Here is a 26,170-nt window from a genome sequence, read left to right as displayed (position 1 = left end):
TGATTAATGTAGAGTAAACGGTGTAATAATGCAAAATTAAGCATTTTAACATACTTTTATTAATCCTAAAATGTCAGCGTTAGATTTTCAACCTCTAACATCTTAAGTCAGTGGTTCCCAACCAGGGGTGCGAGATAACATTTGTTTTGGCCACCTTCACCTTTATTCTTAAATAAATAATTACTGTGAGGGGTGCGAGAACATATTTAAATTTTTTAGGGTTGCGGGGCATAAAAAAAGGTTGGGAACCACTGTCATAAGTTCTAAGATTATTGAAAATAATAAGTAACCACGACATATACAACATTTTAATGTGTATCCATGTGTTATGTTCAATAATCTCACACCCTTTCACACCTTATAAAAAAAAAAAAGGCGGGTCACACACAAGGAACCATATTTATTTAAGGAGAGTACTGGTAACAAAAGTTTGGGAAACACTGACGTACGCGACGTATTTAGAAATACATGTATAATAGAATATGCATAAAAGATTATATTACTTTCATAACCTACACATTTCATAACGAAATCAGCATAATTTTCTTTATTCAATTATTTAAAACAGATGAATCGTTAGATGTCAAACTTGAAGTGGACCACTGTAAGTTACAGAGGGGAGGTAGGGTTTACAGCAGAGGTGGGCAACTCCATGGCCACTGGCCACATGTGGTCAGTTCGAGTTTAGTAATAAACTTTTTCCATCATTTATTTTTTATCGCAAATTTGGTAACCAGCAACTGCACTGCCTCACGTCATCGCTAATATCGCGCGCTTCATCACTGCCACAGACTCCGTCCATTTTGTAGCATCAGTCTGGTTTAGATGTTTGTTATCCAGTGTGCGTTGTTTTGCATGCTCTTGCAAACATATGTTTATTGTGCAACTTTCAAGTGTTCAAATATATTTTGTTTTAAATCCCATAATATGAATAAGTGGATAATTCGAAAACGAAATTATCCAGATGATGGTGAACATTCAGAAAATAAAGACCGTTTAATTGATTCTGGCATTACTGCCGAAAATAGAATGGCGCGTGACTGGATAAACGTGTGACGATAATTTAATGAAAGTTGGGAGTTGAAATTTGCAGTGATTGAAGCAAATAATATGCCACTGTGTCTTTTGTGTAACAAAGTTTTTAGTATACAACCTTAAGCAACACTTTAACAATTTTCACAACGAATTTGATGTAAAATTTCCAGTTGTTAGCAAAAATCGTATGAATGAAATTAGTCATCTGAAAGCACAACTTCATGAACAAAAGGGAGACCTAAAAATATTTTTATCATCGATAGAACTAGTTACGTTAGCTAGCTATAAAGTAGCTTGGATTATAGCTAAAAAAAACATTTCCTGATGCTGAACTAGTAAAAGAAAAATTGATTGTGGTCATTGAAACTTTATTGGAGAATTATGATTCAAAAATAAAAGATTATATTCTTCAAAAGGTAAATAATTTGCAATTAAGTCGAAGAACAATTGTCCGCAGAATGGTACAGTTAGCGAAAGACATAGAAAATCAGTTGTTTGAACAACTAAAAGACTGTTTGATTTTTCTTTAGCACTAGATGAGTCTACAGATGTTAGAGACACTGCACAATTGATATTTTGAGTTTAATATGTAATTTCAGATCTTCAAGTGAGGGAAAAAATGCTTGGCCTTTGCGAACTACGAGATCGAACATGTGGAAAACATATCTTTGAAAAGTTTCTTGAACTGCCAAAATATTCAATCTTGATTTTAAAAAAACTGGTTTCTGTCACAACAGATGGTGCTCCCACCATGACTGGGCGAAATTAGGATTTGTTTCTCTTTTGAAGCAGCATTTGATTGAAGAGAATGTGAAGTCTACGCTGCCATCTTTCATTTGCATTTTATATCAGGAAATGTTATGTGCTCAGATGTCTAAAAGTGATGAATCGAAAAATTTGATGAACATTGTTGTAAAAATCGTGAATTTTGTTAGAAGTGAAAGCTCTCTCATCCATCGACAGTTTGTTGAGTCTTTGAAGAAAAGCAGTAACTATACTTTTGATGGTCTTACTGATTTTGCAAATGTAAGATGGTTGAGTAGAGGAAAAGCCTTGGAATGATTTACTTTCTTATTTTCTCAAATAAAAGAGTATCTTGTTGAAAAAGGTAGGATTGAAACTTTTGCTGAAATTGAAACTTTGTCATGATAGTGTGATTTGCACTTTCTGTGCAACATGATGACTCACTTGAATAATTTGAATACGAAGCTTCAGGGAAGAAGTAAAATAATAAGCGAGCAATCACTGTCTATTCATGAATTTCAATTAAAGCTAAACCTGCTTGCGGAACAATTACAAAAGAATGTTTTTACACGTTTTGTAAAGTTTAATAGTTTCCTAGAAAATTATAAGAACTATGATTTTTCTGATGCTAAAGATGATCTCTATGTTAACTGTATCAAAAATCTATCTCAAAAATTTGTATCACGTTTCTCCGAATTTAAAAATTTGAAGTTGATATTTGAATTTTTGCATGATCCATTTCAATCTGTCTTAGGAAATTTCAGTTAGGAAATTACATCTTTTTTTTGTCTTTAGATGGGTGTGGATTTGAAGACGAGATGCTTGCCCTGCAAAGTGTAGAACACATAAAAGGTAAACAAAAATGTTCTATCAGAGAGATGTGGCTTACTATTCTGATAAATGAGAGTCTTCCAAATTGAAAGATAGCAATTTCAAAATTATTTTCCATGTTTGGATTCACATGAGTGTGTGAGTCGTCAACATTTTCAACGCTAGAATTTCTCAAGTCTAGATACAGATCTCAGCTAACTGACATAAGTTTATACGCAGAGCTAAGATGCTCATTGAGCATAGAAATTACGCCAGATTTCACGAAACTTGTTGATGAAACACCTATCAATTTTCACATTGAAGATTAGTTGAAATGCAATTATTTTGATTAAACTAACATCTTTCTTTTTTTTTTTTGGATAGTGTGGCTAACGTCGTTTTCATTAGCCACAATTGTGGCCACTATGAAAATAAGTTGCCCACCCCTGGTTTACAGGATGCAAGAACAAATACATTGTATGTTTCTCCTCCATTTTATGTGGACAAATAATTCCATATAGTATTAAATATAATGAAACAACGTGGTTCATACCACGTTCCTGTGAACGTCACATTATCCTTCACAAACAATCTATTGTTTGAAGTTTAGTTTTTATTTTGTTTGAGTAATAACCTAAAGCCTCCAACTGGTCCATTTTATACGTTGGTGATATGATCAGAACTGTTTATATTTTATTATTTATATATATTATACGTGCTTTAACTGGTAGAAGATAAGGAAAAGACAAAATCTGGTAATCATGGTATTCTGTTGGAAGTGAACAGATTGGGAAAGGACGCACGACTGTTAAAATACCTTTAAACAAATAAGCCTTACAGTTTAAACTTATATAACCATGACACTTTAAGTGTTAGACACTTAAGAAGAATTGTGAATACACAGTAAGTTAGCAGAATAAGAAAATAATTAAATGCATGAAATACACAATAAAAAGTTTCAAACACATAATATATAGGATATAAGAAGGTTATAATAATAAATGTACATTGTAGTTGTAGAGAAAGTGTCTTATAAGAATTTCACAAAGTTATAAAACATTCAATAAAAATTAAAATGTAGAAAAAACATGCAAGAGAAGGAGTGAGACAAAAAATCAAGATGCACAGGAAACATGCAACAGAAGTATGATAAAAATAAAAATGTGTAGTAAACATGCCAAAAGAAGTAAGATAAGAAATCAAGTTCTATAGGAAACATGTAACCGAAGAACTAAGATAAGATAAAAATCAAGATGTATAGGAAATATGCAAAGGAGGACTGAGAAACGAAATCAAGATTTATAGGAAATATGCAACACAAGAACTAAAAAGAAATCAAGATTTATAGGAAATATGCAACACAAGAACTAAGAAAAGAAATCAAGATTTATAGGAAATATGCAACATAAAAAGTAAGTTAAGAAATCAGGATGTATGGGAAACATGCAACAGAATAATATAAAAATCAAGTTTGTAGGAATCATACAACAGAAGAAGTACTGATAAAAATCAAGATGTATAGGAAACATGCAACAGAAGAAATAAGATAAATCAAGATGTACAGGAAAGATGTAACAGAAGAAGTAAGATAAGAAATCAAAATGTATAGGAAACATGCAACAGAAGAAGTAAGATAAGAATTCAAGATTATAGGAAACATGTAACAAAAGAACGAAGATAAAACCCAGATGTATGTAAGAATACAAAAGAAAAAGTAAGATAAGAAATCAAGATGTATAAAAAATATGCAACAGAAGTATGATAAAAATCAAAATGTATAGGAGACATGCAAGAGAATAACTAAGATAAGAAATCAAGATGTATAGGAAGCATGCAACAGAAATATGATGAAAATCAAAATGTATAGGAAACACGCAAGAGAAGAACTAAGATAACAAATCAAGATGTATAGGAAGCATGTAAGAAAAGAACTAAAATAGAAATCAAGATGTATATAAACATGCAACAAAAGAAATAATATAAGAAATTAAAATGTATAGGAAAAATGCAAGAAAAAATAAGATAAAAATGAAGATGTATAAGAAACATGCAACACAAAAAGAAAGATAAGAAATCAGACGTATAGGAAACATCCAAGAGAAGTAGTAAGATAAGAAATCAAGATGTAACAAAAAGATGAAAGAGAAGTATCATAAAAATAAAAATCTATAGGAAACATGCAAGAGAAGAACTAAAATAAATGAAGATGTATGGGAAACATGAGACAGAAAAAGTAACGAAAGAAATGAAGATATATAGGAAAATGAAACATGCAACAAAATAATTAAATTAAAAATCAAGATTTATGGGAAACATACAAAAGAATAAGTAATATAAAAATCAAGATGTATAGGAGACATGGAACACAAGTATATCAAAAATCAATATATATATAGAAAACATGCAACACAAGAAGTAAGATGAGAAATCAAGATGTATAGGATGCATGGAACACAAGTATATCAAAAATCAATATATATATAGAAAACATGCAGCAGAAGAAGTAAGATAAGAAATCAAGATGCATAAGAAACATGCAACAGAAGTATGATAAAAGTCACAATATATAGGAAACATGCAACAGCAGAACTAAGAAAAGAAATCAAGATTTATAGGAAATATACAATATAAGAAGTAAGGTAAGAAATCAGGATGTATAGGAAATATGCAACAAAAAAAGTGAGATAAGAAATCTAGATATATAGGAAACATGCAAGAGAAGAAGTGAAATAAGAAATCAAGATGTATAGAAAACATGCAACAGAAAAACTGAGGTAAGAAATCAAGATGTATAGGAAATATGCAACAGAAGAACAAAAATAAGAATTCAAGATATTATGGAAACATACAGAAGAAGTATGATAAAATCAAAATGTATTGGAAACATGCAAGAGAAGAAGTGAGATCAGAAATCTAGATGTATGGGAAATATGCAAGAGAGGAAGTGAGATGAGAAATGTAGATGTACAGGAAAGATGCAACAGAAGAAGTAAGATAGAAAATCAAGATGTATAGGAAACATATAACAGAAGAAGTAAGATAAGACATCCAAATGCATAGGAAATATGCAACAGAAGAACTAAGATAAAAAATGAAGATGTATAGGAAACATCCAACAGAAAAGTAATGTAAAAGATCAAAATATATAGGAAACATGTAAGAGAAGAAGAACAATGAACAAACACGATGTATAGGAAACAGGAACAAAAGTATGATAAAAATAAAAAATTATAGAAAACATGCAAAAGAATAACTAAGATAAAAATAAAAATATATAGGAAACATGCCACAGAAGTATGATAAAAGTAAAAATTTATAGAAAACATGCAAAAGAATAACTAAGATAAAAATCAAAATCTATAGGAAACATGCCACAGAAGTATGACAAAAGTTAAAATGTATAGGAAGTTGCATCAGAAGTATGATAAAAGGAAGCATGGAACAGAAGGAGTAATATAAGAGATCAAGATATATAGGAAACATGCAACAGAAGCATGATAAAAATCAAAATGTATTGGAAACAGGAACACAAAGTATGATAAAAATCAAACTATATAGGAAACATGGCACAGAACATGAAATATAACAAATCAAGATATACAGGAAACATGCAACAGAAAAACTAAGTTACGAAATCAAGATGTGTAGGAAACATACATCAGAAGAAGTAAGATAAGAAATCAAGATGTATAGGAAACATGTAATTTCCTATTACATATTTCCTATACAAACCAAATTGTATAGGAAATATGTAACAGAAAAAGTATTATAAGAAATCAGGATGTATAAAAAACATGTGAGAAAAGAAGTGAGATAAGAAATTAAGATGTATGAAAAACATCCAAGAGAAGAAGTAACATAAAAATGAAAATGTATAGGAAACATGCCACAGAAGAAGTATCATAAGAAATCAAAATGTATAGGATATATGCAACAGAAGAACTGAGATCAAAATGAAGATGTATAGGAAACATGCAACAGAAGAACTGCTATAAAAATGAAGATGTATAGGAAACATGCAACAGAAGAAGTAAGATAAGAAATCAAGATGTATGGGAAACATGCAACAGAAGAAATAATATAATAAATAAAGATATATAGGAATCATACAAGAAAATAAATAATATAATAAATGAAGATATATAGAAATCATACAAGAAAATAAATAAGATGAAAATCACGATGTATGGGAATCATGGAAGAGAAAAAGTGAGAAAAGAAATCCAGATTTATAGGAAACATCCAACAGAAGAAATAAGATAAAAAGCAAGATGTATGGGGAAAATATACAACAGAAGAAGTAATATAAGGAATGAAGATTATAGGAATCATGCAACAGATGTAATGAAAAAAAATCAAGATTATAAGAAATATGGAACACAGGTATGATAAATATCAAAATGTATAGCTAAAATACCACAGACGAAGAAATATAAGAAATAAAGATGTAAAGCAAACATGCAACACAAGTACGATAAGGAATAAAGATGTAAAGCAAACATGCAACACAAGTACGATAAGGAATAAAGATGTATAGGAAACATGCAGCAGAAGAACTAAGATAAGAAATCAAGATGCTATGGAAACATGTAGCAGGAGTATGATAAAAATAAAAATTTATGGGAAACATGACACAGAAGAAGTAATATACTCTTCAAAACAAGAAACGCAAAAGGGATATTTTTGTTAGTTTAAAGAGAAACATATGTAATAACGTTACAAGCTCAGAGTATGTGATGTTACACGTGTTAAGGCACTGATTGTCAGACCAAAATGACAATAAAAGTTGTGCACTTTGAAAACGTAGGAAAACATCGGATTTTTCGCCAAAACGCATGCGTGTCCAATAAATTTGTTTGAGAGATTGCATGTTCTGCAAGTGCAACATGTGCAAAATCCCAATAAAAATGACGGGTTCTCGGTTTCCATAGCTCAGTGTTAAGCCACCGACACGCAATACAGTTACGCCAAGACTGACTGAAGCACAACGCAACAACGCCAGTGGTCGCTTGGAAGCAGGCGAATCTCGATCAGATGTTGCCAGAGCTGTGAATGTCCACCCAAGCACCATCACAAGGCTATGGAATCGTCACCAACAACATGGATCAACTCGTGACCGTCCACGATCTGGCAGACCTCGTGTGACCACGCCCGCACAAGATCACAACATCCGGTTACGTCACCTTCGGGATAGGACCACCACTGCGACGTCTACTGCCTCAACCATACCAGGGCTGCGTAGGATTTCCGATCAGACCGTACGCAACCGTCTACGAGATTCTTAGGCCCCATGTGCAACCCATCATGGTAAACGTCAACGACGTTTTTCAACATGACAACGCCCGTCCTCACACAGCCCGACTCACCACTGTCTTCTTGAGACACCACAACATCAACGTTCTTCCCTGGCCCTCCAGATCACCAGATTTAAACCCCATCGAACATCTTTGGGACGAGTTGGACCGACGTCTGCGACGGCGACAACCTCAACCGCAGACTCTACCTCAGCTTGCAGCAGCTTTGCAGGCTGAGTGGACAGCCATTCCACAGGATGTGATTCGTCATCTCATCGCTTCCATGAGCAGGAGATGCCAAGCAGTTATTGATGCTCACGGGGGGCATACTCGTTATTGACGTTGAGTGACGTTAAGCTTCACCTAGTGAGCGTGGACTTCGCCTTTGCAGACTTTGGATGTTCAGCAGTGAATGTGCAAAGTTTCACACATGTCATACAGAACTACCCGGAATAAACTTGTTAACAATTTGTCTCATATTTTGCCTTTTGCGTTTCTTTTTTTGAAGAGTATATAATAAATGATGATATATAGCAAACATGCAACAGAAGAACTAAGATAAAAATCAAGATGTATAGGAAGCATGCAACAGAACAACTAAGATAAGAAATCAACATGTTATGGAAGCATGCAGAAGAAAGTATGATAAAAATCAAAATGTATTGGAAAAATGCAAGAAACGAAGTGAGATAAGAAATCAAGATGTATAGGAAACATGCAACAGAAGAAGTAAGGTAAGAAATCAAGATGTATAGAAAACATGCAACAGAAGAAGCAAGGTAAGAATTCAAGATGTGTAAGAAACATGCGACAGAAGAAGTAAGGTAAGAATTCAAGATGCGTAAGAAACATGCAACAGAAGAAGTAAGGTAAGAATTCAAGATGTGTAAGAAACATGCAACAGAAGAATGATAAACACCAAAATGTATGGGAAACATGCAACAGAAAAGTAATATGAGAGATCAAAATACATAGGAAACATGCAACAGAAGAAGTAATTTGAGAAACGAAGATGTATAGAAAACATGTAACAGAAGTATGATGCAGTAAAGTTTCAGTAACAAAAAGAAAGTGTAAGAAGAAGTATAGTATTAGAAACATTATTTGAACCAATAACAATCCAAGATATTAGGTTAAGTTGGCAGCATTGATCTACTCTTAAGAACCTCTGTATAACCATAGATATAGTGGCACAGAAAATAAAAACGAAATATATTTTTTTTAAAAAACATTTTGCACTTTAGTGAAGAACGATAAATAAATATTGAAGAACTTCGTTGACTGAGTATAATTATATATAATTATAATAGTAGAATAATTTATAATAGTAGAATTAACGAACTTGTAAATTCCTAAATCTTACCTTGCAGCGTTATGTTGACGCTGTTTAGTCCTATGTGAACATGAAGTTCAGAGTCAATCTTTTCTCTAGAGAAGGCTTTGTGAAGACTAGAAACCGTGGCTTCAGCAACGTGCCAGTCACTGCCATAGTTTGAAACTAGAAGGCAACAATAGTGAGTTATCAAACTAGGAAACTGAGAGACTTCACTCCATAGATTAAAAATATGACTTATTTGTTATATTGGGGATTTATTTTAATTTTAGTTTATAGTAAGACTATAAAGTATTACCTCTACATGCAAATTGTAATGTATTTGGGTGAATGTGAGGCCTAGATAAATGTTTTGTTCAATTTGTAATAATCAAACTTACCGCTTGAGCGGTCGGTTATTATTAATAAAATGGAACACCCATCCAACTATGAAATTACATTACCTTTTTTGAAGCCCCAATTTAAATAAATTATCGAATAATTTTATACGCAATTATTTCAAAGAGCAAGTAAATTTACCACGATGTCATCAGGTTGTTTAGAATCAGCTAGACAATAGAAACTAAGATAATAAACTTATATTAAACAATTTTTAAAAATCTACATCCTACATAAAACAAACTCATATTTTCTAAAAACACGATAAATGAAAACGATGAACTTTAGGTTTATTATATGTAGATATATACATGTATCAGAGTCTAGTGAACTTAAATTACTGTCTCTGAACGGAAGTAGAGAAAAAGTATTAAAGTGTATTCTCTCCTTATCTTATTCTCCATTGTCTTTTTTGGATACTTCGAGAAAAAAAATTCAAATTAAACTTTAGGATTATAGAAAGTGTATACAGCGTCTATAAAAGTGTATATATAAAAACTTATAAACAAATTATATACCATAATGCTTGAGGGGGCTACGCTTCTTTTAGTTATACGGTTCTTAATAACATTAGAGTCACACATGAAATGAAACAGCATTGGCATTACTCCTGACTAAACATTGCTGAATATCGGTCACTTCTGTTAGATCTTTATACAGAGTTTTGTAACAGGCAAAAATACAAAATTAATTATTACGGTACAATATGTCAACTCCCACTTGTAGTAAACGTGCTATGAAAAGGAGTATTATTGACTCTACATCCGTAGCTAATAATACCACGTGTATAGTTGACACTACGACCGTTGCCAATTCCACTTGTGTGTAGTTAACACATCTTTAGCTGAAACTTCATGCATAATAGACAGTTTGTTTATTGTTGACGGTAAATTTAGTTTAATACCTACATGTATAAAAGTCTAACTTCTGTTACACAATATCGTTTCTAATGGGTTTTGTGCCTTACAAAAACTTTATAATCTTATAATCTTACAGATGATTAGAATGAAATAATATATATATTTAATACTTAAAGCCTACAGACGGTGAGAATGAAAAAATCTTTCAATATAAAATGTTATTTATTGGTGAGTCATAAGCTGATAAACTTTAAAGCTTTCACACTGCAGACACACCTTCAATATAATGACGAGTGTATTTGTCTTTCGTCAAGAAAGTGGCTGAACCAGGAAATGACTAACGGACAATGGCCATTCACAGATAAAAACTAATGTTTTCACTCTACCTCTGTATTAGTAATCCAATAAAACCTGGTTAAAATATGATGTACAACATATTAGCCAGTGTTTTAACGCTAACAAAGAAACACTAGAAGTGATGTTTTCTTATAGCAAAGCCACATCGGGTTGTCTGCTGAGTCCACCGAGGGAAAACGAACCCCTGATTTTAGCGTTATAAATCCGTAGACTTATCGCTGTATCACCGGGGAACAAAACACTAGTGAGTTAGAAGATGTATTATAATACGTAGGATTACCACATAACTTTCTATACGTCTAACCATTAAATATGAAGTGGGACTCTTTGGAGTCTATATTGTTTTATCTAGAAGTCATACTGTAGAAAGTAATTCAATATTACAACTAGTAAAAATACGCTCTATTTTTTAAATGTTATTTTTGGAAATAATTCATTCTCAAATCTAAAGAAACAGATATTCAGCTGCATGTTCAATACCTATCAACTTGTTCATAAACTGAGTGAATGTATTTGAAATGATCTGAATAGTTTTGAGTGAAATTATCTCTTTTTAGTGAGGTCTTGGTTGAAATTAGCAAAACCCATAATATGTCGATAGTGAGAGGTTATCAATCTTTTGGTTTAGGGAAAAGTTCAGAGGCATTGCATCAACAGCAGAAGTCAGATGTTGGACCTAATAAGACGAGAACGATCGTTTCTATAAGTTACAATACTGTAGAACATTTACAAGTAGATTAAAATTACAGTTTACAAATGTTTCCAATGCACCAAAAATTAGAAACGTCTTGGGGGATAGGAATAGAAAACACAGGTACCTTAAAACTTATGACTTAAAGCTGGTTAAAATGTTGAAGGTTTAATATTAAAGTAATAACATTTTGAGATATGTGATGCATGCATATGGTTAACAGTTCCAGTGTATAAAGAATAACAATTGACCATGGGCAAAGATATTATAGATTCTTATATTTTTAAGTGTAGCATGTGATCACTGATTAGAGATATTATGGATATTCAAATCAATAACATAATGCAAAGTGAAAACTCAACACTGAGTTAGATACCATACTATTAGTTAAAAGGTTCTGATATTACTTTACGTCAGTTGCTACACTATAAGTCAGAATATTCCAAAATTGCACTGGACCATTTGTTACACTGTAAGTTAGGATATTTCAACATTACACTGGACCTGTTGTTACTCTATAAGTCAGGATATTCCAACATTACACTGGACTTGTTGTTACACTATAACTCAGGATATTTCAACATTACACTGGACCAGTTGCTACACTATAACTCAGGATATTTCAACATTACACTGGACCAGTTGCTACACTATAAGTCACGATATTCCAACACTACACTGGACCAATTGTTACATTACAATTTGAGATATTACGATTTTATAATTTATGAATAGCTACAGATAAATAAAGGCATGGTTATTGAACTTCTACGAGATTTTGATAAAAAGCAAAACTGTATTACTGGCTACTTGCATCGTGCCCATTGGAGGGATCAAACACATAATTTGAGCGTTATAACCATTCAAGTTTACCGCTGAACCACACGGTATTGGTATTTTTACAGAATGACAGTTGTGTGAGGATTGCAGTTGAGTATGCGATACTTCTGAATTTACAAAAATGTAGTTGTTTACGCGATGCTGTATATAGTGGACCATAGGAAAATAAATATAATCGTCACAGGGAAACATGTGTCACAAAGAAACACTTTCTTAAGTTATATGCTACAGTGGATGTAATGCTTAAGTCGTAAATAATGAACTAGTGGTTGAACAGCACCGAGCCCCATATTGTCAAGGGGATATGTGTGTGTTTTCTATAACAAAGCCACATCGGGTTAACTGCTGAGTCTACCAAGAGGGATCGAACCCCTTATTTTAGCATTATAAATCTGTAGATCTACCGCTGTACCAGCGTGGAACCCAAGGGGGTATACTTAATACTTAGCCAGGATACTAAGAATAGAAAAAAAAAGTGTTTGTTTAGTGTTGCGCACAAAGTTTCACTGTTATGCATCAAGCTGTGCCTCGGGGGGTGGGGGGAGGCTTAGCATTAAAATATTATACTTTGTAGGCTTCATTTTCTTCTAGAATAACAAACAACGGAAAGAAATGGTGGCCAGACAAATTTTGGTTGTGTCAGCAGGATATGAATATCTTTTCTCGTTATTTCCATTCTTTCATGATTGTTAGAAACTAAACGTACTAATTTTTCAGGCCCCCGCTAGTATAGCGATAAGTTTACAACGCTAAGATCAGGGGTTCGATTCCTCTCGGTGGGTTCACCAGATAGCCTGATGTGGATTTGCTATAAAAAAAACACACACTAATTTTTCATGTTAATTACTTACAGGGGATAAGGTAGAAATCCGAAAATAGACCTGAATATTCTACATCTATACGGCTCCACAAAGATTTAAATAAAGTGTAGAAAACGAGGACATTTGTGAAATGATGAACTTTTATTTTCTTAATGCGCAATTTCTTCAATTATACAAAACTGTCACACTAAAGTTTACAAATAAAAACATTCTGGTGAAAGGAATTAGAGAGTGAAAATAGAATGCACTGAGTGTAACGAAACCATAAAGAAACCCATACGTGTTGGTTTAAAACGTAATGGGTTATTTCTTCCCCTAGCCCTTCATATTTCACACACACATGTTGATAATAAAAATACAGGAATGCATTGTTGAGCACCCACACGCCGACTAGGGTCTGATTATCCCGTGTAGTTGGAAGAGGTCAACCTATTTACTCGGACCTTTCCTAGTGCTACACGTTAACACCGATGTTCTGCTTTGATATCCTGGAAATGAAGGAAACTTACGAACCATTCATAGCGACGTAGTTAGGGCCTTTTTGTTGTTGTTGTTTATTGTCTTCTTACTACAGTCCCAAGAACATTAAAAAAACAAAACAATAAACGTTAATGTGCTATATTGTGGATTGCATTTGCGTCGTTTAGAAATAGCTGATTTTGATTAAATACATCCTACCAATAACACAACTGGGAATCTTTTATCATTAGACACTACGTTTGATTCACTAGCAATTAATTCTTCGCGTGTTTTGAAAAAATGCATGCTTGGTTTAAAAGATTGGGGTTAGAAAAATTACTAATATAGGAACAAAACGTGAACGAGTAAGTGTCCTCTCTAAATAATGTTTTGAAATTAAATACATATATATAGTGAGAGAGAGAAAAAAAACCATCTTCTAAGAGAAATAAGACGCGGAAGGACAAACACTATTAGAAAAAAAATATATAGAGAGAGCGCCCTCTTTGTCCAGCCTGCAGCTTGTGTATGCATCTATAATAAACAGAGAATATAATGGCTATTAAACGACTAAAAGTTATATTCGTTGTGAGTTTTGCTTGAATATCACTAGCTAGCGTATTCACACGTGAACAACAGTCTTTTATAAGTTTATTAACCCCTGTCTATATCCAGACACACACATTACGCTTTAGTTATTGACAATTATGCTATATTTAATCTATTAATTAATATATATTATTTAGCAATGTATAAGTATTCCATAATTTTTTCAATCGGTCAAAAGTAATTGAATTAAATAAATTTAAACATATGTTTAAATAATATTTTAACAATATGCTTTTTTATTTTGTTCATATAAGTTTACTATAGAGGTCCGACAATTTCTCATATGCAAAAATTCAGTACTGACCCCCACTTATTTAGGCAAGTAGAAATATCAAAACAACACAAAAGTGGTTCTTACAACATATGTTGAAGGTGCTATTTGCCTTTCATAGATGGTTCTAAAAATAGTTTTTATCTTGATACGTATACATAAGGAAGACTTCTAGCAAAGTTTTAATGTCGTGCCAGTCCTGTTAGATATAACTTGCTGTTAGAAACACACCTAGAAACGTTAAGAACTAGATCGCGCGTAGTGCGTGAAGACACGGGAAATGTGCTATGTTCACAATATTATTGTTTATTTTTTATAGCTTTACAGTTACCTGATTATTTGTGGCCTTATGGATCTTACACCGCCTGTTCGAAATAATCTTTTATTTTACCTTTTTGTTACATGTAAATAAATAAATTTTTAATTAGTTTTCTTTGTTCCAACTATCAAATTATGATTACTTTGACATCGGTCCTCTACGAACAAATTAACCATGGCGATTGTGAAGTTAACTTCCTGTACATATAATAAATGGATGGTGATGACTAGCTGCCTTCCCTCTAGTCTTAAACTGCTAAATTTGGGACAGCTAGCGTAGATAGCCCTCATATACCTTTGCGCGAAATTCCAAACAAACAAAAAATAAATGCGCTGACAACATTGCAAACAATAAGGTTCTAGCCTACCTCGACTTTGATATAGTTGTTTGTATTTTCAAAAGTTTCGGTGTAAAGAAAATGAATGAAAAAAATTATATATATGAAAATGAAAATTATTACAGTATTTTTTTAGCCTTTAGTAGAGTGAAGAAATAAAAACACGATAAAGATAATCACTATCTATATAAATACGTGCTTGTAGGTATTCTCGTTTTAACAACAAATAATTAAACTAAACGGAATATAGATTACTGAGTGTGATAGTCCACATTCCTTTACTTACAGCAGATATCCCGATGTGGCTTTGCTATAAGAAAACTCATAGACGTACTCCTTTACTTAAAAACTGAAAACAGTAAGAAACAAATAATACTTTTTTCGTTAAACTACATTCTACATGAAATACTTTCTAAAAATTAGAAATTATGTAACTGTTACATAATATGTCCATCGATGTATCTATATATATTACTTATGTTCATGAAAATATTACCACTTGAAATATAATAAAACTCAGGGACGCAGTGTAAACATGTCAAACTAGTGGAGAATAATAGATGTAATTTTATTTTAAATTTCTCTTTTCTAGAAAGACTGATTTCCTGTACCACTATCCTCGTGAAGATAGCGGTTTATGCACTTGTACCATATTTTCGTCATGTAGCTTTTAAAACGTCAACATGCCCTCGAGCTAACTATCATGGCTTCTCGTTAAGTGGGCCTATCCGGTTGATGAACCCAAGTAAGGAACAAGCTTTCACTTCGACTGAACGGAGTGCCCATGCTGCCTCTATTTTCCTAGGGACTCTTTACTGTAGTATTTATGCTAATTTCATACACACCTAACGGTTTAACAATGATGTACCTGTACGTTGGTGCTTCTGACACTAATAATAATACGCTTAAAAGGTGAGTAAGTAGGCCTAGCAAAGTGCGTGATTCAGGAATCATCATTGTCATGAGAAAGGTCAGTAAAGAATAAGTGTCAGTAGGCCTACTTTTCTGGTATTTTACTAATGGCGTGGGCTTAGAAGTCCAAATCATCTGAAACAATGATTACAGAGTAAAATAGTTGTTATATTTATGCAATTGTGGGTATAACAATTTCTTTAGTGTTTTGCTCAAATTTTGTAATACCAAAATATAGGGGTACGTTTCACACACAAGTGCTCAATCGGCCTTTTGGTTGTCAGCGAAATATTTGTACCTATTTACAACTATGTAGGCCTAATTTCAAAAAACCGTAATTCCACCACAAAGAACAAATGTACATATTCATAAAATTACCATAATAATTTATGATGTTAGACATCATTAAAAGTTCTTATAATAAAGCGTTTTGCGATTATCTCTCTATACCAAACAAATCGGAACCCCACATAAATTTTAGGTTGTGAAGAAAACCGATATTTCAACATTTTTCTTTGACAAAAAATGGCATGTTAGGTACTACTGATAATCAATATAACATGAAATGGAGGAGGGAAAACTCCAGTAGATAATAGTAATGGCTTACATTTGAAGAAAAAAATGCAAATTTATCTCCAATATCTATAAAAATAACATTGTGTATAACGTCTTGATATATAAAATTACTTACTAAGAATAACAGCTCCAACAAAAAGACTTATTGTAACGCTGACAAAAGTGGTAAATTTCTGAAAGAAAATAAAGAGAACATTAAACCAATTTTGACGAAATTATTACAACAATGTGAGGTTGTTGCTTTTTCAGTTTCATTATGCTACTTCATATAACATCACTAGAAAATATTAAATGTAAGTTTTTACAATAATAGTAGGATAATCACATAATACTGGTTTTAGAATTTGTAATAATTTTCATTGTAATACTACTTAAATTAATGTCACCTAATATTATTCCAAGTAACTCCCTATAAATAAGATAAATGCATATTGAATCAATTTATATAGGATTTAGAACCTGCAGACCTTTTCATCATACTTTTGTAAGCTATATTTTTAATATTTTAATTTCGATGTTTGCTTGCTAGAGGACGCGTAGAGTAATATATTGAAATTTAATGAAATTTATAAATGAATAACTTTTGTTTAATAATAAGAGCACAATATAATTACGACACTTACCGGCTTAATGAATAAACAATGATCGAATTAGTTCAGTGCTAGTTAGGCACTCAACATTAATGCCTTTGTAATTGAAACTACGATTAAGTTTTGCATAGGTGAAGAAAAGTATTTTAACTTAAGGAGAGGGTGGCATTTTATTACTTATTTTAACCATGACTGTTGAACTCAAAGTTTGAACAGCAACTTTCAGTGATAGTTGTACATAAGTCTGTCTATTCTTCATTTAGAGGTGGACTTCGCCAACAGTTCCGCCACCTTTGAAATTGTATTTGTGTGATACGCTTACGTTAATTTTCGTAAGATCTGTTAAACTTTATATAGAACGTTGTATTTGACGTCAGGCCTACAGTTTAACATAATATATAACAAGCATTATTCTCTTAAGGAAGAAATAAATAAATATAAATTGATTATAATTATCGTTTCTTATTTCTTTGTTATTAAGCACAAAGGGCTTTCAATACTCTGCCCATCACGGGTATCGAAACCCGGTTTATAAATAATAAAATAATCACATTTAAAATATGGTAATATTAGTTTTCAGATCAGATAATAATAGTTTCAGAACATGTACGTTGTCTTTATTTATTGTATAAATATTTGGAAAATTATTATAGCAATATAAACAATATAATAATGTTGAATCTGAATATTTGGGGTTTGTAAAATTATTGGGCACGAGCTATGAAGTCTTTACCATGTGATATCTCTTATCTAAAGAAAATAAAATATTATTATTTATTGTAAGAGTAAATTTCTATTGGCAATTTTTGATTTATTCATGTGTATTTATTATTTGTTTTCTAAAAGCACTAAACTATATGGGCCATTTTGAAAAGATTATGTTTCAATGCACATCCTATTAATGAATGATGAGTGTATAGCACCGTGCAAAAATGTTAGGACAAGAGAATATTATGTCATTCTTTCCATTTTATGGGATTAATTCTTTATGTCATTATAGAATGTAAATTTCAACACTATGGTAATGCTTCACTGATTCCTGTTGAGGACTGAATGAGCTAGGGTGAGAATACTTGTCATTCTTTAGAATTCCCTTATACAAGGGTATATCATAAGGGTTCTGCTTGAATGAACGTATTGATCAAATTTAGGGCTTGAAATAGCTGTCGTGATACCCCCATGTAATACCTTAACTATATCGAAAGAAGCTAGCATATTGTACCTGTATATGCTAGAATAAATCAATTTAAAAGCACCCCACAAATAAACCTTAATAAAAATAGTGTTTAACACTATATATAAAGTTTTGTTATCATGGCTTTTACGAAGAGTAAAATACATTTTACTTATTACAATTACATTCTACGAAGTGTAACTTTGGACAGGTCTTTACTAATGAAGCGAGGACTGACTTCCCTGAAGAAAAACACGAACAGCCTTTGTAATTTCAGAGCAAGAAAAATATTTTCTACGAAATGACATATACCTAAATTGAAATTGTTTGAGTTTCTTTATCCTCTGATGTCTTAGTCACAACAGGATTTGTTTAAAAGAAATAGTACATTTAATTACGAAGCATAACATTAGGTATTTAAGAATAGAAGTTTTATTTTCGGAAATTTAGACTGAATCATTGTTGGGTAAAATAAAATATTCATAGGCTTATTTATCTCCACTGGTTAACTGTTACCATGACTACAATTTTTACTGTACACTTCACTTTATCATTAGGTCTTTATAATGAATTAATAATAGATTAACTTAGAAGTGTCCTTCAGTTCCAGTGATTTATGAGCACGCCTATAGTTCACTTTTGTACATCATGTAATAAATTACTCAAGATACAAGAAGTTTCAACATAAGAAACAAGTTACTAACATCGCTGACCCATTGTAACGATTTACATAAGTAACTACACGTTGTACAATACTTATCACCAGAGTTTGTCCTTTCTTTGCTGTTAAGCACAAAGCTGTGTAATGAGCTATTAGTCCTGTTTTAATCACTGGTATGGAAACCTGGTTTCAGCATTATAAGCCTTCAGACTTACCACTGAACCACTGAGGGGGCAGTTGTGGTTTGTAATGTAAATGTTACAGAATTCATCACTATCATTAAGTATAATAGTACTTAATAGTAGGGATCACGATGGAACAAAATGGCGGTCATACAAACGACTTTTTGAAACTGCCTTTAAAATGTTTGAGTGCTAACAATAAATGCTTCGCAGTGTTGGCTGGGCAAAACTGTAACTTATTGTGCTTATAAAGGCACTTAATTCGTCATATACGTATTTATGGAAATAATAAAAAAATTCGTTATTTCGATGAACTTTCATCTAAGTAAGTAAATAAGTAATTTTCACAGACAAGCTTTCAGGAAGAAAAAACGAACCTTATCGTTTTAGTCTTTTATATATATATTAATGAAAATAATTACATTTTAATGAAGTTAAATAGTAAAATAAGTGAAATCATAAGGAAGGACTGCGTTAAAAACAACAAATCCAAATCTCTGGCTAATTATGTAATTTGTTATTTTAACCAAAAACAAGCCAAAACAAAACAAATTAAACAAGAAACGATGTATCAACTGAAAATATCCCAGGGTACAAGCTACAATGTGGGATTATAAAATGTACCCTAGGTTTTGGAGGTGACTTCAGAAGTAGGACCCACATGACGGTGGGATACATTGTCTATCAGTCTTAACCTTCATTCGCCAGTCTCACATACGAAATAAAGAATAGCAAAAGATATATAATTAGAAATAAAAATTAGAAGATTAAGATGTGAGTGCTGAAGCCCACATCACCCTTCACAACCTGTAGACAGTTGTGGGAAGGTGACTGCCCTCCCAAGTAAAGAATTAATGGAAAAAAATAAGTTACTACCTTTGGAGGTAGGTATGATAAAAACTTACCTTTTTATGAGGTTTTATAATCCCACATTGTAATTTGCAGCCCGGGATCTTTTCAGTTGATGCAGCGTTCTTTGTTTAATTTATGTTTGTTTCGACTTCTTTTTGAGTTAAAGTAACAAATTATATATATATATGTAATATAAGATGCACTACTTTGGGCATATAGTTATATTGGAGGTGGGTTGGTAGATATCACGATTAGAAATAAATTAGAATCGAGTATAGGTGCGTTCTACGTTTGGTGTTTTTGCCGTACGATACTACAACTAATAAAAATGAAACAAACAAGTATAATAAAAACTATTATAAAGACAAATGAGGGATAGATAGATATATAACCAAGGAAACTATAGAAATAAAGAAAGTTTTAAAGATACTAAATATAACGCATGTATATTATCCCTTAATGATATATGTCCTAAGAGTTTAACTGTTTTAATTAAAGTCAGTAACAATAACAGACATGTAGTCTTCCTTGATATTATATGTTTTTATAAATGGACTATATTAATTAAAGTTAGTAACAATAACGTATATATATATATACAATCTTCTCTAATAATAAATCATCTTAGAGCTGGACTATATTAATTAAAGTTACTCACAATAACTGATATATATAGCCTTCTTTAATAATAACTAATCTTAGAGCTGGACTATATTAATTAAAGTTACTCACAATAACTGATATATATAGCCTTCTTTAATAATAACTAATCTTAGAGCTGGACTATATTAAAGTTAGTAACAAAAACGGAAATATGCATATGTATAGTCTTCTTTAATAATAAGTAATTTTAGAGCTAGACTATATTAATTAAAGTTACTCACAATAACTGATATACACTGCTGGCCAGTAAACATAAAGAAAAAATATGCATTTTGCGTTGTTAGACTCAACCACTTATTTGAGTAAAGCTTCGAAAGATGAAAATAAGAAAAGGAAAAATAAAAATAAAATACTTTTTTAGCATTTAATGTGAATACCATGAAATTAGCCTAAATACTAGCTGGTCAAAAGTTTAAGACCATACTAAAACGAAGCGTTAATCGGTAAACACGTAACGAAATTTAGTCATTTGTGTTCAAGCATTAGCGTTGTCAACATCTCCCACTGACATCTCCTGTGTTACATTGGGTAAAAATATGGCAAAGGCTAAAAAGTTGACAGAGTTTGAACGTGGCAGAATTGTCGAGCTGCAAAAGCAAGGTCTCTCTCAACGTGCCATCACTGGTGAGATTGGGCGTAGTGAAAATGCTGTTGCAAATTTCTTAAAAGACCTTGAGGGATACTGAACGAGAATTTCAAGTGGTCGGCCCAAGAAATTTTCGTCGGAGTTGAGCAGGAGGATTTGACGGCTTGTCCGACAAGATACCATCCGATCGTCGAGCCAGATTAAGGTCCTTATGGACGCAGAATGCAGCTCAAGAAGAATAAGACGGCATCTACGAGAGAAATGCTTTAAAAACCATAAACGTATTCAAAGGACACGCCTCCTTCCCACACCACAAAACAGCTCGGTTAAACTTTGCTGAGAAGCACCAAACATGGGACGTAGAAAAGTTGACGAAGGTTTTGTTCTTTGATGAGAAAAAATTTAACATGGTTCCATCATGATTTTGGGTGCTTTCTCCTTCCATGGAACAATGGAGCTTCAGGTTATACAGGAGCGTCAAACAACAGCTGGCTACAATGGCATGTTGGAGAGAGCATCCTTGTTGTTTGTTTGTTTGTGTTTGAATTTTGCACAAAGCTACTCGAGGGCTATCTGTGCTAGCTGTCCCTAATTTAGCAGTGTAAGACTAGAGGGAAGGCAGCTAGTCATCACCACCCACCGCCAACTCTTGGGCTACTCTTTTACCAACGAATAGTGGGATTGACTATAACATTATAACGCCCCCACGGCTGAAAGGGTGAGCATGTTTGGCACGACGGGGATGCGAACCCGCGACCCTCACATTACGAGTCGCACGCCTTAACACGCTTGGCCATGCCGGGCCAGCCACCCTTATTGACTGAAGGCCCTCGCTTGTGTGGAAATGACTGGATCTTTCAGCAGGACAACGCTGCAATCCACAATGCCTGCAGGACTAAGGACTTTTCATGGAGAATAACGTGATTCTTTTGGACCATCCAGCGTGTTCACCAGAACTGAACCCCATTGAAAATGTTTGGGGGTGGATGGTAAGGGAAGTCTATAGAAATGGACGTCAATTCCAAGCAGTGCAAACGCTTATATCGACCATGCCAAAGCGAATGTTTGCAGTTGTTCGCAATAACGGCCGTGCAACTTACTACCGTGACCTCTTGTTTGGCATTTTCTATCCTGTTTAGGACTTCTTTTTGGTATGGTCTTAAACTTTTGACCAGCTAGGATTTAGGCTAATTTCATAGTGTTTACATTTTCCCTATTAAATGCTTAAAACGATTTTTATTTTTATTTTCCTTTTTCTCATTTTCATCTTTCGAAGCTCTCCTCAAATAAGTGGTTGAGTCTAATAACGCAAAATGCATATTTTTTCTTTATGTTCACTGGCCTTAAGATTTTGGCCAGCAGTGTATATATATATATAGTCTTCTTTAATAATAACTAATCTTAGAATTGGACTATACTGATTAAAGTCAGTAAAAATAACGGAAATATAATTATATCTATATTCTTCATTAATAATAAATGGTCTTAGAGCTGGATTATATTAATTAAAGTCAGTAACACTAACGGAAATATATATATATGTATAGTCTTTAAAAATAAGTAGTCTCAATGGTGGACTATGTGAATTAAAGCTAGTAGGAATAACGGAAATATATTGATGTGTAATCTTCTCTATTAATAAATTATCTTAGAGCTGGGCTGTATTAATTAAAGTTAGTAACAACAACGGATGTGTAATCTTCATTTATAATATGTTTTTTTAGCTGGAATATATTAATAGAATACAGTAATTGATATACAGTTTTCCGTATAAATATATGTTTTTACCACTCAGCTGTATTAATTAAAGATAATAACGATGATGGACTTACTGCTTTTCTGATCCCTGGGAACACAATAAGAAATGCGACTAAAAGAGTTACAAAACTGATATAAATAACAATGCTACGAATATCTTGAATAGCAGGAGTTCTGTTCGAGACACTATAGATCGTGGGTCCTCCGTTGTCTCTGAAGGCATCAAACCATCCGTTCAACATGGTGTCAGCTTAGGTGTCGCTCCACGCACTAGAAGAGCATGGCAAATTTCAATAAGCTGATAACACTAAAAAATAAAATAAAAAATCATTTGTTTAGTACAAAGCTACACATTAAGGTATGTGTGTTCTGTGCACCACCAATAATCTAACCCTGGATGTTAACGTTGCCAGTCTGCAAACTTACCACTAACACACTGACGGTGGACAAAGGAATCTCAGAAAATATATGAAAACAAAAACTCAGTAAGTTTAAAGAATAAATAAAAAATCTATCTTTATAAATAATAAAAAACTCAATAAATAGTTATGATTAAATCAATCAATATTGATAAGTAAAAACAAAGTCTTAGGAAATAAGATAAAATCACAAAACTCGGTAAAAAGTAAATCCAACTAAGTAGATAAAAAAAATGACAAAAGGGTGTAGTAAACAGTGACTTCTAGAAAACTTTCACAAATTAATATATGAATGTAGTTATGTTTTTAGACTGTCATTATATTTATGTGACATAAATAACAATGATTAGTTGGACTTGGTTGGTGACTAAAGATTGTACGAAATACACTCAATTCTACGCATGATATTTTCTTCACGCACGAGCACGCAACCGATGGTCAGAGCAAATCCAACCGTTCACTGTATGTGTCTCCGGCTGAGCTTGTGTGGGTCATCCAGTGAAAGTAAACCATGTGGTCACTCGCTGCTCCTTAGTAATCCTACACCAGTTTTCATTTCCGCAAGGTGATCGTCATTTGTTTTCTATCACCTTCTCTGTTGTGGAATTTCTCCCAAAACCAGGTCAAGGGCCACTGAACACGGGGATATTAGCTACCAATCAGCTAACAACTTTTGTAAAAAATTATACGATCAGAGATCGAGTTTGTGATCCAGTGACGCATGCGTGTTACTTTCCTACTCCTGCACAGAACGTCTTCAAAGTGGACATAAATTATTTCAGTTTAAAGTAGAATTATTTCAGATAGTTTTTATTTAAAAACAACAAACATTTTATCATCGTCCAGAATTAACAATAACACTTAGTCACTTTTCTTGAAAACATAATTTCATGAAATTACCAATGTAATTTGAATATTACAACTCAATACGACTATTAAAACGGTACTCATAGATTACAGATGTACTAAGCGGTCTCCCGTGACTACGCTATAGCCCCATTCTTTCGCGACTGGCCTGTTTTCTAGGACATTTGAGAAATGAATATAATAACGCTACATACCACTTCCATCCATCTTCTATCTAGACTTCTCTGCTAGTTCTATGTTACTGATACTCATTCAAGACGTTTGCCATCTGTCACTAAAGTACGTTTTTAAATGAATCTCTGGACTTACTGCTGGTCGCGGAAGATGATAGATAGGACTAAAGAATTCGTTCGAGCAAGATGGTCCAACACACTATCAAATACAAGTGCGGTATGACTCGCTCAGCCCAGTTATTTCAGCGCTAGGTACAGGCACGTTGCGAGAGAACACCAAGTGTAACGAAGTAGCTGACGCATAGAGTATCGCAACACGTCACTCGTGTCGTTAGCTTTCCCCGTTACTTCTAGGCTAGTTTTTCTGCTACTATAGGCTCATGACACGCATTAAAGAACGCAAACTTTTCTTTCTTTGTGCGATTTGAATCGAAACTTTTCACTGGCACACTAACATTGTTTCTATGGTAACATCTCAATCAGAAAGATCTTAGTTTGATGCGCATGCGTATGTGAGGTAATAAAACAAGCTGAGGGATTCGAGAACAGGTGTATGTATGACAAGAATATTTAATTATATTTAAAGCACTGTTAGCCCAATATACTTAAAATAAAGGTTATTAGTGTATCAAATGTTTATTGTACATAAATTGAAAACAAGATATATACAGTAAGTCACGGCGAGTAACCAGTGCTGTTCAAAATAACGAACTTACAAATGTCTACGAATTATTATAAGATTTTCACAGTCTTGGCTTCACCTAAATATTATATTTAGAAAACGTAACTAACAATAAAATAATATACAAAGTAGAGACTTTAAAAAATAAGCCACTTAAAACTAAAAATAACTTTTGAATTACGTGAGAAGAAAATCTGGAAAAAACTGACACGTTTAAATGAAAATGTTTTCATCTAGACATGTCACATTATTTTTTACTATATGTTTTCCTTCTATATACGTTAAGTGTTATTGTTTTTATTAGCACTAGTAATATTTTCAGACAACCTTGTATTTTTAAATGAAAGACAAGAACTACATACATTTCATGTACGTACATCTGTTAATATTTATGTTATAACTCAGTTATTTTTATTTCCTTTCGAAACTTTTCATTGCTAAACCGAAAATTTTATTATTATTATTCTAATATTTTCGTTTATTAACTAGAGGCTACTTTCACACTTTTTTCCAACCAGATAATACTATATTTTTGTTTCGTGTTGTAGCTTATTGTACATAATTAGCACCCAAACTGTTTAATAAAACAGTTTTATTTGTTTTTGGTATTTCGAGCAAAGTTACAGGAAGACTGTATACGCTATCTGGTTCTAATTTAACAGTTACAAATCAAAGGGAAGGCAGTCAGCCAATACCTACTACTGCCAACCCTCGAGATGCTCTATTATCAACAAATAGTGGAATCGACCGTCACATAATAACGCCCTCACGGCTGAAAAGGTGAGCATATTCGGTGAGTGGGCAACCTTCATGATCCGCATGTTGCAAGTCAAGCGCTCTAATCAGCAAGTCAACGTTAAGAGACCAAAACACCACCAAATTGTTCAATCATTCATTTGAATGAAAGAACATACGAA

The 26,170-nt window shown here is 32.8% G+C and overlaps 1 protein-coding gene across 4 annotated transcripts in view; it reads right to left on the bottom strand.

Moving 5' to 3' along the window:
• Positions 1 to 26,170, bottom strand: part of LOC143252454 (dual oxidase maturation factor 2-like) — a 70,896-nt gene that overhangs the window by 36,316 nt on the left and 8,410 nt on the right. Inside the window, exons 1-4 of one of the 4 annotated variants that reach the window (XM_076504585.1) lie at positions 24,593 to 24,982; positions 23,187 to 23,382; positions 16,762 to 16,819; positions 9,247 to 9,381 (exon numbers count right to left, since the gene is read on the bottom strand). In XM_076504585.1, the coding sequence (XP_076360700.1) occupies positions 9,247 to 9,381; positions 16,762 to 16,819; positions 23,187 to 23,354 (361 nt within the window). In that variant the 5' untranslated portion in view covers positions 23,355 to 23,382; positions 24,593 to 24,982. Of the gene's footprint in view, positions 1 to 9,246; positions 9,382 to 16,761; positions 16,820 to 23,186; positions 23,383 to 23,952; positions 24,107 to 24,592; positions 24,983 to 26,170 lie in introns of those variants that run through there. The other 3 variants (XM_076504582.1, XM_076504583.1, XM_076504584.1) reach the window with 3 other exon arrangements.

Source organism: Tachypleus tridentatus, chromosome 6 (genome assembly GCF_004210375.1).
Source record: "Tachypleus tridentatus isolate NWPU-2018 chromosome 6, ASM421037v1, whole genome shotgun sequence".
Taxonomy (NCBI): Eukaryota; Metazoa; Arthropoda; class Merostomata; order Xiphosura; family Limulidae; genus Tachypleus; species Tachypleus tridentatus.
This window is presented reverse-complemented; position numbering and strand designations above follow the sequence as displayed.